The sequence below is a fragment of the Solanum verrucosum genome, unplaced genomic scaffold (assembly GCF_900185275.1).
Source record: "Solanum verrucosum unplaced genomic scaffold, falcon-dt-bn FXZP01000058.1, whole genome shotgun sequence".
NCBI lineage: Eukaryota > Viridiplantae > Streptophyta > Magnoliopsida > Solanales > Solanaceae > Solanum > Solanum verrucosum.
The window spans coordinates 1,644,022-1,657,895 of NW_026020303.1; the positions used below are offsets into that span (position 1 = coordinate 1,644,022).

Sequence of the window (13,874 nt, forward strand, 5' to 3'; positions counted from 1 at the left end):
ATATTCATGAATTCAAATATCATTTTCACTTTAAACAAAATAATAATTATTTTTTTCAAATTTTATAATGAATGAGGAATAAACCGCCCTAAATAACATGCTTTCAGTAGGGACATTCGGGTCACAAATGCATGTTTTTAGTAGGACATTCGGGTCGGGTTGAATTGATTGAGAGACTATCTTTTCATGTCCTTTGTTGATGCTAAGCTAAGTTGTAAAAAGCAAAGCATAAATTACAGAAAGACAAAAGGGAGAATTCACCATCAACTTTCTTATCAGGTTCTCTCTTCCACCTCTATTTGTTTTTTTTTGTGTGTTTTTTGTCAAAGGTTATTTTATACTGTTTTCAGTTTCTTGAATAATGAAATAATTTCCCAGGTCCAAGATTATTCAGTTGTTCTTCTATTTGAATGGTGTTAAGTGGGTTATCAGCTTTAAATCTTTACTATATGGAGTAATAGTGACTTAGAGATGATACTGACAATCAGCTGTGGCAGAGGCACGATTTCACTTAGGGGTTCAACACTACTCTTTATACATACATAAAAAGAAAATTGATCTTGAATATACCGTGTGCCTTTCCGGCGAACCCTGCTTGTCCTTGACCATCAGGAATTTTGTGCATGTCCATTTGAATTACAGAATTGGAAGTAATAATAATGATTAGGGGGAAGAGAGAAAAATAAAAGATAGAGACTCTGTGATTGGAATGTGAATGATACAATTACAGTGAATAGTGAATTACAGAGAAATTCCAGGAGTAATCTCGAGGAATATGAACAGCTAGTTCCAGGATTAAACCCGAGAAATCAGCTAAAGAGAAAAAATATAGAGAGAAGAGAACAATCTTATTATCAATGAATGAATGAATGTCAATGATCTAATACAATCCTTTTATAGGCTCCTAGAGATTGCTAAAACAGTTAAAATCCACAGCTACAATAATAACAAAATTTAGCCATCTAACAGTGCTAACTGTTCTAACTAACTTCTGGACTTGTTAACAGAATTTGCCATATCAGCGATTAGTTATCGATTAGTTCTCCTTTTGCTAACTTGTATCAATACCCCTCCGTAAAGAACAGACTTGTCCTCAAGGCTGAAAAGAGGGAAATCTATGTTGCAATTCAGAAAGATATTCCCAAGTTGCCTGATCAGCTTCCAAACCTAACCACTGGACAAGCACTTGACACACAACTTTGTTACCCTTCTTAACCAACCTCCTCTCAAGTATAGCTTCAGGCGTCGGACAGTAGGGACTGGAAAGCTGTAGGACTGCAGGATGAGAAATGTCCCGAGGCACCTCATGGCATCTCTTGAGCTGAGAAACATGAAAAATGGGATGGATCAACACATCAACAGGAAGCAACAATTTATAGGCCACTGCACCAACCCGTGCGTCAATGATATAGGGGCTATAATACTTTGCTGCTAGCTTGTTGAAAGGTCGAGCAGCCACTGAAACTTGTCTACAAGGTTGCAGCTTCAAATACACCCCGTCACCAACTGCAAATACCCTGTCTGATCTATGTTTGTTAGCCAAGTCCTTCATCCTTTGTTGTGCCCGACTGATTTGAAACTTAAGCAACTCAATAATTGCCTCTCTTGCTTCCAAGGACCTGTCAACCATCTCGTTAGCAGCTTCTCCAACCAAATAAGGGAGATGAATAGGTGGTTTTTGACCATAAAGAACTTCAAAGGGCGTGCATCTGATAACAGTGTGATAAGTGGTATTATACCACCACTCTGCAAGTGGTAGATAGGAGGGCCAAAGCAGAGGTTTATCTGAGCAATAATACCTCAAATAGGTTTCCAAAGTTCTGTTCAGTACTTCAGTTTTCCCATCAGTCTGGGGTGATATGCAGTAGATCGTTGCAACTGAACTCCTTGTAGAGTGAACAACTCCTTCCAAAATGAGCTGAGGAAAACAGGATCCCTATCACTCGTTAAGGTAACAGGCATACCATGGAGTTTAAAGACGTGATCTAAGTAACACTGAGCTACATCTTAGGCAGTATAAGGATGCTGCAAGCTTATGAAATGGCCACATTTACTAAGCCGATCCACAACCACTAATATCACATCCTTGCCCTTAGCTTTAGGGAGACCTTCAATAAAATCAAGACACACATCAGTCCACACCCCTTTAGGAATGGGCAGGGGTTGTAACAACCCTGGGTAAGTAGCAACATCATACTTGTGCCGTTGGCAAACATCACACTTGTGGATAAAGTTTCTAATATCCTGAACAAGAGACTTCCAAGAAAATAATGATTGAATTCTTCGGATAGTTGCATCCATTCTAGAATGCCCACCTTGAGGTGTAGAGTGCCATAGTGTAATGATGGTATTCCTCAACTGCGTATCATGTCCAACTACTAGTCTACCCTTCCATCTGGTTGGTCATTGCACCAAGTAAAGTACATGAAAGGTTGAACCTGCAACTTAACAATCAACTCTCGCAATGTAGCATCTTATGTCCAAGTGTCCTTGATCTATTGGTACAACGTATCATTAGGAGTATGAAGTGAAATAGCTAATAGCTCAACATTAGGCTTCCTGGATAAGGCATCAACAGCCTTATTCTCAGAGCCCTTCTTGTACTCTATGGAAAAATCAAAAGCCATCAACTTTGATATGCCAGCCACCTGAAAGTCTGTATGAATATGTTGGTTGAGTAAATGTTTCAGAGCCTTTTGATCTGTCCTCACCACAAAGGATCTGCCCAACAGGTAGTGAGACCACTTAGTGACAGCAAAAATAAGTGCCAATAACTCCCTAACATACACTGACAAGGCCTGGTGCCTCGGTGCCAAGGATTTACTAATGTATGCAATAGGCTGTCCCTGTTGCATTAGCACAGCTCCAATACCTCTACCACTAGCATCTGTCTCCACTACGAAAGGCAAGGAAAAATCTGACATAGCAAGTACTGGGGCAGAAATCAAAGCTTGTTTCAGTGTCTCAAAAGCGGTAGTCGCATCACCTGTCCACACAAACCCTTCCTTCTTTAATAAGTCCTGCAATGGTCTACGTATGCTTCCAAACCCTTGGATGAATCTCCTGTAGTATCCTTCAAGCCCCAAGAATACTCTCAATAGTTTGATATTACTTGGTATTGGCCAATGTTGCACAGCCGTAATCTTTTTGGGATCAGTTGACACCCCCTCAGCACTAATAAAATGCCCCAGATATTCCACCTTATCCACTGCAAAAGCACACTTTGACATCTTTGCATACAACTGATATTGTTTCATCAAATCAAATATAGCTTTCACATGAACTAAATGAGCATTAATAGCTTTGCTATAAATCAGAATATCATCAAAGAATACCAATACTGATTTCCTCAACAATGATTTAAAGATTGCATTCATCAAACTCTGAAATGATGAAGGTGCATTGGTACCAAAGGGCATAACCAAAAATTCATAGTGACCTTCATGAGTTTTAAAAGCTGTTTTGTAAGCATCCTCTTCAGCCATTCTTAATTGATGATAACCTGCCCTGAGATCAATTTTAGAAAAAATTACAGCTCCACCTAACAACTCATCCAACAAGTCTTCAATGATAGGTATCGGAAACTTATCCTTAATTGCCATCTGATTCAAATCTCTGTAATCAACACAGAGTCTCCAACTTCCATCTTTCTTACCAACTAACACTACTGTAGAAGCATAAGGGCTAGTACTGTGTTGCACCACACCTTGATCCAACATCTCTTGTACTAATATTTCAATGACATCTTTTTTAATTCCCGGATACCTATAGGGTCTCTTGTTAACAGGATTTGCTTTGTCAATGAGGGGAATTCTATGATCAAAAGAACCTCTGTGAGGTGGTAATGTAGTTGGCAATTCAAATAAGCAGGAGTACTGACTAATTAGTGCAGCAAATGATGGCAAAATTCCCTCACCTTGAATGGCTTGAATGTTGTGACACTGCGAGACTTCTACTGTCTGAAGTACATGTGAGAACATGAACAACTGCCCCTCCTTAGCTAAGGTCTAGCTTTAACAGACTTCAGACCAGTGCTAGCCCCTCTTAATACATGTTTTTTTCCCTTGTAAACAAACTCAATGGACCTATGTTTAAAATCAAACAAAATTCTGCCCAATGTATTCAACCATTGTACTCCTAAGACTATATCCACATTTCCCAATGGTAAAAGAAAAAAATCAGAAGAGAATGTGGTGCCCTGTAGTAGCCAGTGAAGATTCTTGCAAATAGCAACCCAACTTTGCAGCCACTTGTTAATCTATAAAGTTGTGAGTGCTCCCAGTATCAATCAAGACTTGCAGTGGTTGTTTTTCATGGTATCCTCAATCCTGTTACTATTATGGTTTGATAACCAGTGACCCCTGTAAAAGCCTGTAATGATATAGCCATAAATTCATCCGTCTTCTCCCACACCTCTTCTATCTGTTCCTTTTCTAGTTCAACATTTAATTCTTCTTCCTCAACTACTTCGACCAGATACAGTGTTTCCTTCCCCTGCAGTTATGTCCCTTCACATATTTTTCATCACAAAAGAAACACAACCCTTTGGATCTCCTTTCATCCATCTCTGCTGCCGATAACCTTTTAGTAACACCATTATTAGGGAATCTATTAATCCTATTAGGTGCAGATTCAAGGGGTTTCGTGAATGTGGAATTGGAACAAGAATTTCTTTGGGAATACTGAGGTTTAATATGGGCAGGCGTGGGTAATATAGGACCTTGGACTTTAGGAAAAGATTTGATTCCCCAAGCTTGAGCTTGAGCTTCAAACACCTCCTCTTGCAACCTAGCTACCTTATAGGCTTGCAACAAAGTTTTTGGAGCATGTATTCTAATAGAATTGTTCAACTCCCTCTTCAGACCTCCCAAAAACCAACTAATGGCATTTTCATTGGAGAGATTAAGTCCAGTTAATAACCTATCAAACTCAGCCTGATACTCCCTCACACTACTGGTTTGTTGTAAGTTCTTTAGGGCTTTCATGGGATCTTCAAAACCCTCTCCAAACCTTTCATTCAATGCTAACACAAATTCAGTCCAAGATGGATCTAAAACCTAGTTTCTAGACCTAATGTAGGACTTGTGCCATGCCATAGCTTCACCTTCAAAGTGGATAGAAGCCACCTTCACCCTCTGCTCAAAAGGTATTTCATCCATGGAGAAGAAGTGATCAACTTTGTACAACCAATTTCTTAACTCACCACCAGAAAAACGAGGGAATTCTAATCTAGAGTAACGATTGAAAAACGTACTATTGTAGTTAGGATCATTACCGGTATGCATATCATTGAATCGAGCTCCTTGCGGCGTTTCTCCTAAACAATCTCGACCAGAATTAGATTCTGCCCTTGCTGGATCCTTTTCTTTCCCCTTCTGATTCAAATACCCAATTGCTTCCCTGTTTTCTAGCAATTCCTTATCAGCCTGTGCATTGCAATCGTTCATAATAGACATTCCTTCCATCAATTTTTGTAACTGGGTCTGAATCTGGTGAAGCTTGTCCTCTGCTTCCTCTTGACTTTTGCTGCGCGTCATCAGATCAATGCCAAGGATTGCTTGCTCTGATACCAATTGATACAATTACAGAGAATTACAGGGAAATTCCAGGAGTAATCTCGAGGAATATGAACAACTAGTTCAGGGATTAAACCCAAGAATTCAGCTAAAGAGAAAAAATATAGAAAGAAGAGAACAATCTTATTATCAATGAATGAATGAATGTCAATGATCTAATACAATCCTTTTATAGGCTCTCCTAGAGATTGCTAAAACAGTTAAAATCTACAGCTACTGTAATAACAAAATTTAACCATCTAACAGTGCTAACTGTTCTAACTAACTTCTGGACTTGTTAACAGAATTTGCCACATCAGCGATTAGTTATCGATTAGTTCTCCTTTTGCTAACTTGTATCAGTGAATGGGGTAAAAATAGATGTGACTTTCATTATTAGACTTGGATACTATATCATGTACTCGACTAACAAAAAATGGTAATTGGTGCCATAAACACTAAGATTTCTGATCCTTATATACCTTTAAGTATGAGCTCATTGTTCAGAAGATGCAAGTGACGGAAATGAGGATGTTGAGATGGATTTGTGGGCATATTAGGAACGATAGAATTAGGAAGATATCAACAACAAAGTGGGAGTGGCCTCCGTGGTGGACAAGACGAGGGAAGGGAAACTGAGATGGTTTGGATATGTGAAGAGGAGATATGCAGATGCCTTAGTAAGGAGCTATGAGAGGTTGGATATAGTGGAGTTGATGAGAGACAGAGATAGGCTGAAGAAATATTGGGAGAAGGTGATTAGGCAGAACATGACGCATCTTCGGCTTACCAAGGACATGACCTTAGATAGGAGGGTATGGAGGTCGCATACTAGTGTAAGATGTTAGTAAGTAGTGGATGATTGTTTTTGCTTTTCGAGGGTTTATGCCCATCGACTTTTGTCGTTGTACTAGCCATATTATTGTAGTTCTTGCTTTTGATATCTTATCATTGACTGTTGTTTAGTGTGTTTCGATTATCACACTATTTTGTTGTGTCTTTTCCTTTCCTCTAGGCTTTTCACTGCTTCCCTTGTTAGTTGCTATGTTTTCTACATTGTTTTCTTGTTCTTTGTACTTGGATTTCTTGTTCTTGAGCTGAGGATCTTTTGGAAACAGCCTCTCTACTTCCACGAGGTAGTAGTAAGGTTTGCCTACACGGCACCCTCCCCAGACCCCACTTGTGTGATTTCATTGGACATGTTGTTATTGTACTAATGCAGACCTTTGCATACTCTGGTTAGTAATGCAGGCCTTTAAGAAAAACAGAGTGAAGAGTCTGATTATTCCTACATGTTGTGGAAACCTTTTTTGGATTACACTTTTTGCATGGCTTGCTGCATTGAGCTGTTAATATATGATACCTAGAGTAGCATAAGCTTGCTTCTAGTGTTTAGTGTTGCTAGGTAACTGTTGCAAATCTGAACACGTCTGACTTCTGTTTTGAATTCCTTGCAGTTTATGGCTGGTGGGGTATGTTTCCAGACTAATGTGCATACAGTTTCACAGACTTCTCCTTCTCCGGGAATCTCCTTGATACATAATTTTCCTCATGAAGCTGAAATCTCAAGTGTCTCAAGTACTGATTCATCAAGTGGTCCGTCAAATTATTCACGCAATGTGCAGGTAGCATTTGGACCTCTCAATGATGTACATATAGTAAGTACTCAATTTATTATGCCTTCTGAAATATAACACACAGTAACCTAAATACTTTGCTTCAACTATTTCCTCCCATGGTACCAAAGCCCAGGGTGCCGTGCAGAGCGTACAAGGTCATGCATGATAATAAATCCTTGACGAGGTAACACTTGTTTTTTTCCTTAGCCGACAAGGTTGATGGAGAATTTTCTGGAAATCGCCAGCGACAACACTAAGAAGGATATAGAGACCTGTGGAGTTCTTGGTGCCATCATTGTAAGATCACTAGTATTCATTTTGCTTTCTGGAATGATACTTTTAAGACCATCGTTGAATGATGAGGAACACCAAGTGCTCTAGATTTTGCATTTTTCATGACTGGTTATGGAAATTTTAAGTGATGCATTGTACCCTTCGGGGTGGCCCTGTGGCTTGGGTTTGGGACTTCCAAGTTGGAGGTCTCAAGTTCAAAACCCCTTGCCAACGAAAGCAAGGGGTTTTCCTTCTGGGTCAAGCTCGTCGCACCAGGCTTGCCTAGTGCGGGTTACCTCTCCTGCGTGGTTTGCGAGCTATTGCATAGGAGCGGGGGTTTTACCCTATGCGCACCCAAAGGGTAGCGGTTGCGGGTTTCCCTTGTCATAAAAAAACAAGAAAGATGAAATTTAAAGTGATACATAGTAGAATGTTAAACCTGTAAATTTTTAGTCAATGTGTTCTGGAGCATTTGGCATCAAACCTTAACAATATGACTCAATGTAAATTTTTTCCATTTGAAGTAGTATTGGTCCTTTGAGCGAAAGACTACTGGAGTTCTCCATCTCTGCTTGATTATCTCATCCTTTCAAACACATCCAAGCGAGAGCTCATTCTAGCGCTGAATAAAACTGTGTTCTGTTCTGATACTATTATATTATTAGGACACAAATTTTGACTGTTCTTTTGAAATTGAAAGTACTTCCATTGGCTAACTAACTTTATAGCAAGAAACTGGTTTTTAAGTTGGACATATTTAAGTACACCAATTTATTTTCCCAGTATAAACAATGCTTTTATCTTCTTTTATTCCTTTACTGCTATTCAAGCTTTTAAGTTAGAAATCTTCAGAAGTATTGTATTATATGATCAATTCCTAGATGATATTCAGATCACCGATGCACTTTCTCCTAATCTTCTGCTTCTCCAAAGTACTCAGGTACTGATGATCTTGGATTGTTGAGTGACTTGTTGTAATTGCTAATACTAATCCTACAAGTTAAAGGGAGTGAGAGTAGAGATTAGGTAGTGGAGATAAAGCACCTCAAAGAAATTTTTATGAGTAGTCATCGTATAACATTATAACTCAAAAGAGGAAAGGAAGTTCTCATAGATTTGGAGAAATTTCCTAAAGCATTTGAATTGCTTCACTCTGAAGGGAAAACAAGGTATTTGTGAAATATCAGAATGATACATCTAAAGTATATCATATGCAATGATGGAAATTTTTCCTTTTAGATGCAAATCATTTGAATATTGCAGTTGGTAATAGTTGAACGGAGCCTAGAAGAACAAAATTAGTGATGCATAGGTTGATATGGATGTTCTTCTGAGGTGAGTGAGGGACCGTCTCAAATTGAAGTACTAAGGTTGGGCTTGGAAAATGGTCTCTAACTATGACAAGCCTCCAACTATAGAACTGGTAACAGTTGAATGGAGCTCTGTGAAAAAAAAAACTAGTGATGCATAGGCTGATATAGATGTTGTGCGAGGAACTGTCTCAAATTAAAAATACTATGGTTGGGTTAGAGAATGGTCTCTCACTGTAACAAGTCTATACTTCAAGCCTCCAAGGTATGCAACTCTTATGTTCCATCAAGGCATGCAACTATTCAGAACCTCTTTGTACTCAAAAGTATGTTCAAAAAGAGACATACCTCAATCCTGCTAATGAACCTCACGCGCAAACCCCGATGTTCAACAATTGATCTGTAGAGTTTGTCCTCAAAATATCCCTTCAAAGCTACTGGATCGAGTGCTTGAGATCTATGGATTTGGATGATAATTTGGGTGCTAATTCACGATAAAACAATGTTATGATCACAGGGATAGAGTAACAACTCACCTTCGATGTTTGGATTAGGCTCTAGGGTGTTTTATCTCCAAGAAGATCATCCAAAAGGAAGGGGAACAAAAATCCCGACCTAACATGTATTAATAGAGCACAGTCCAAAGCTGACCGGGAAGAGCAGGTCTGCATGCCACAATGGCCATCGCGTTGAACCTGACACCACGTCCCACTATACATCTCGGTGAATCTCAGTGCAATGGGCAGTGCGCCTCACTAAGGGGTCGTTTGGTAGAGTGTATTAACAAAAATAATGCATCATTATCTTTGTGTATTAGTAGTCCCTTGTTTGGTACACTTTTTCCTACTATGTATGACTAATGCTTGCATTAGTTATACACTCTATTGTGTATTGAGGAGTGTATTACTAATACCATGGATTTCTAGGTATTAGTAATGCAAAGGGATTTAATACATGCATTAACATGGTTAAAGACTCAACTACCTCTCAAAAGCAGTTTTACATCTTTTACGCCATATTGTGGAGGATATTTTTGTACAATGCATACTATTTTAATACATCAAACCAAACAATGCATAAAAAATAATCTATGCTTAACTAATGCAAGCATAACTAATACAAGCATTACTAATACACTCTATTTAACATTATTCTTATACACTCTACCAAACGACCCCTAAAGGTTTTGGGCACCCCACACTTCAAATACTTTCGATTTATTTTTATTTCTACACATTCACCGCGCCACACCGCCCGTCGTGGTGACTTTCAGTGCAATGGGCACTGCACTGCCCATTTCTCGAACACTTAGAAGAATTTTCAATGTTTGATTTATAGTAAACGCTCATAACTTTTTGTACAGTGTTCCGATCGGTGAATGGCTCGAATTGTTGGAACCCAAACTCGATTTCCTTAACTAGGTTAGATCTCACCTCCAATACGAAATTATTCAAGGTCCAGGTTGAATCACACACATTTAGCTAGTTCATACATAACCCAAACTTATGGATGTTACAAAGATGTTATCCTTGTGGCAGTAGTTATTGTTCCATCTCTGAAGCACCCTTATATGTTTGTAGTGATGACTTCTCTTGAAGTAGAAACTACACATCTCATTCAGTGGATTCAGTGGCTGTATTATGTTACTTTAGTCCTATTTTTCTATTAGAATATTTAGGAGATGCTTTCTAGGACCATGTTCATTGGCGGTTGCTTTGTTTATTTTGGGGCATCAACTATGTACCTGTTTAACGACACCTTTTCTGCAAACTTTCTTCCTTTTCTTTTTCTTTTTGAGAGGTAAACTATTTACCTCTTTATTGGCACCTTTATACAGACTTTTCTTCCCCTTTTGGCATTGAGAAGGTTAGGGTTGATTGAAACTGAATTTTTCATGCACTGACTTTTGGCAATTTCCCCGTATAATCATGCAGAAAGATGACACGTTTTATACTACCTCTCTAATAATACCAAAACAAGAATCAACCTCCAATTCTGTAAGTAATTAAACATTTGAAAATTGTTGTTTTATTCATGGCCAATTTGGTAAGCAGAACAAGATTCTAACTTATTTGTACTTACTGCTAGTGTCAAGCCCTACAAGAGGAGGAGATGTTTGCCATACTACATGGACAATCCCTCTTTCCAATCGGATGGATTCATGTAAGTTCTCTCTCTTTCTCAATTTCCTTTAATGTGCTTTGTATATATTTGGATGAGATTTCTCTAATTCCTATATGTAATGCTCATTAATCCTGAAATTAAGGTGATAAATAATTGAATGAGAGCTGAATTTTAAGCGACTTAATGCATTTGGCGTCAGACCTGTACATTACTTGTTAATGGAGAATTACGTAACTTACTGAATAGAATAGGGGAATCTAAATATACAACTATGCTATATACAATCTAGAGTGATAGCAAAAAACTTACGATGATATTAAAGAGTAAGGGGAAAAAGATCAATCCATCCGTAGTGGAGGAATTTTGGTAAATTTATCGTGAATATGACCTTCCCTTCCCATAAAGGGAGTTTCTTGTTCCGTTTCTAACAAGGATGATGAGCAACAATGACATGAATTCAATACTAATAAAAAAGGTAAGCCCACCGCTATGTTTCAATAACAATGAAGGGCTATTATACGAGAAGGAAAGGGCTTCAAGAGAGATTGTTAGATTGGATGGGTGTAGTCGATCGATCGAACTATGATGATTGAAATGAAGACAGATAACATGCTGCAAACTCTGGTTTGAGTTTCTATTGTCTTCCATAAAATGAGATTCAAGAGTTTTTCTGAGTAAGGTAACATATTCATCAGCACAAAGATTGTGCTGGCAACTGTAAAACACAAAGATTGACATTCAAGAGTTTGAAGAACCTTTAATCTGTTCATATGGGACTTTATGTTCTGTAACTTAAATAACATCGAGATGATTAAATATGTAAGAAAATCCTGAACTCCACTATTATAGAATCTTCAGAGAATGTGTTAGAGCTATTATATGTTTTGAGTTACAACAAGGATGATTTTTGTCTGTTGTAAGCTTCATCTTTAATAGTCTACAGGGAAACTTTAAATATGAACTGGCTAGTTCGAATTGATTGTTAAATTCAGTACTCTTATTTCCATTATCCTTTTGGTAATAACTGAAAACATGTAATTGAAAATCAACTTTTATTGCCATTGGCTTCCTTCTTTGTACTTTCCTATGTCTAGTTCACATGTTTCGGCAATTACATAGCTAAGGGCATGTAGGTCGGCATAACTTAATGTGTGACACTTCTATTATTTCTCCAGACACATCCGTCTCAGACCTGTTTCATGTCATCGATCGATTTGCACACTCAATATTCGTATCAGGTACGTTTACTCCTGATGGATTTATACCTTTATGCATTTCATTATTGGAGATAATTCAAACGTTGAGAATGTAATGGATGAGATTACTTGATTCTGTAGGTTTGTGATTGATAGAACCGAGTTACAGGTATAACTTGTGGTACAAGATATGATTGGAATATCTAAAAGTATTTCTGTAAATTATAGATAATATGTGTGTCAAACTAAGAAAATGTTCCTTTTCTAGCTTCCACACTTTCACTTACAAGTAAAACTGAATATTTCTATCACTGAAATCAGCATAGTTCCACCATTCTTGGAAACACTGAAGAAGGTAGGCAAACCAAAACTATAGTGCAATGCGTGATTTAGTAGAAATAGTAACTTTGGTCTTTGAATTTGTACAGGCGTACAGGACCACAGAAATTTAAATCTAAAATATTGGGAGTTCATATGTTTATGCTGCACTTTTAAACTGAGAGATCAAGAATTTCTGCCTACCAAATGAACATATGATTCATTGTACTTAGTTACTTTTGAAACACTAACCTTGATTAATTGTGAATAGGGAGTCATTACTCGTGTTTTATGTGCTATAAATTTAGAAGAGCAAATTTAAATGAAATTAGCAGTCTCATACTTCTTTTTTTCTTTCCATTTTTACCATCCACCTGTCAACTCAATAGTTCACTTTAACAACTTCAATTTATAGGACAATGTCTCAACTTCAAATTTATACCTATGTCCATTTGGAATTGAACTCATCAAGCCATTTCTAGTGTTAAGACTGTCGAGAAGTCACATAAATTATATCAACTAAAGCAGTTTTCTTAACATTCTACATTTAACATATTGCATTCAGCATTACTTCCCAAGATTTCCCACTAAACTTATGTGAAGTTATTGTGCTGCAATACACTTTGGCATTGTTATAATTTACCTCTGTGCTTTTTGCTGTATCTTTTCACTTCCTGATATTTATTTTTTAGGTCATGGTACCTGAGGCTATTGCAATTGTCATGGCTCCTACCGATACATCAAGGTCTTTTTCTTGTTCTTAGCTCATTTAGTCCAAGAGTACTTGTCAAGTTGAGAGTAGTTTGAAACACAGAGATAGCCATAACTTATTTATCTTTATTTGGAATGTGTTAGGGCATACGGAATATTTCGGCTATCTGACGGTGGAAGGAAAATCCTCAAGGACTGCCCAGAGAAAGGATTTCATCTTCATAAAGAACCGGTTGATGGGAGTCCCCTCTACGGGGATTGCTCCAATGTCTATATTAATTCATGTCTAAGACTAGAGATATTTGATTTACGATGACCAGATGAAGTAGAATTTATGTCCTGTTGAAATGCAAGCAGATTGTCAAAACTACAGTGATAAAAGAGCTAGTAAATGTTGTAATGATTTAAGATAAATAAAAATCTGTGGTGTTGGTGGAGGGAAAATTGAATCTTACACTGTCGTATAGGGGCACAATTTAATCATTTTGTATATTGTAATGGTAGATCTGGTCCACTTAGTGCAACCACTGGTGTAGATTATATGGATCATCTCTTTTTTTATATTTTAAATTTAATTCTTGGTATATTTTTCTTATGCTAAAAGATGAAATAAGTAAACTACACAAATCACACTACTTTAGATCCTAATTACTAGAATTTACGATAGTTTTTTATATTACTTTTTATACCATTTTTCGGCCTTTGGATACATGTACCATTATATGTCAGATGCATGTATCCATAAAATTTAATAGGCGAAATATACTA

General features: G+C 37.6%; 1 protein-coding gene across 1 annotated transcript; it reads left to right on the plus strand.

Annotated features, from left to right (window-relative positions):
* The first annotated feature begins 230 nt into the window (after window positions 1–230).
* LOC125835022 (AMSH-like ubiquitin thioesterase 2) lies at window positions 231–13,569 on the plus strand. The gene is made up of 8 exons (XM_049514163.1): window positions 231–279; window positions 7,013–7,213; window positions 7,382–7,471; window positions 10,692–10,754; window positions 10,846–10,920; window positions 12,057–12,119; window positions 13,088–13,140; window positions 13,251–13,569. The coding sequence occupies exons 2-8, from the start codon at window positions 7,016–7,018 to the stop codon at window positions 13,420–13,422; spliced, it is 714 nt and encodes a 237-aa protein (XP_049370120.1). The 5' UTR covers window positions 231–279; window positions 7,013–7,015; the 3' UTR covers window positions 13,423–13,569.
* Window positions 13,570–13,874: the final 305 nt, after the last annotated feature.

Bases quoted from the DNA above. Each gene is read 5' to 3' on its own strand.
- LOC125835022 (XM_049514163.1), top strand. From the start codon at position 7,016: ATGGCTGGTGGGGTATGTTTCCAGACTAATGTGCATACAGTTTCACAG. The intron at 7,472-10,691 runs GTAAGATCACTA...ATAATCATGCAG, and splicing joins GAGTTCTTGGTGCCATCATT to AAAGATGACACGTTTTATAC. The intron at 12,120-13,087 runs GTACGTTTACTC...TTTATTTTTTAG, and splicing joins ACACTCAATATTCGTATCAG to GTCATGGTACCTGAGGCTAT.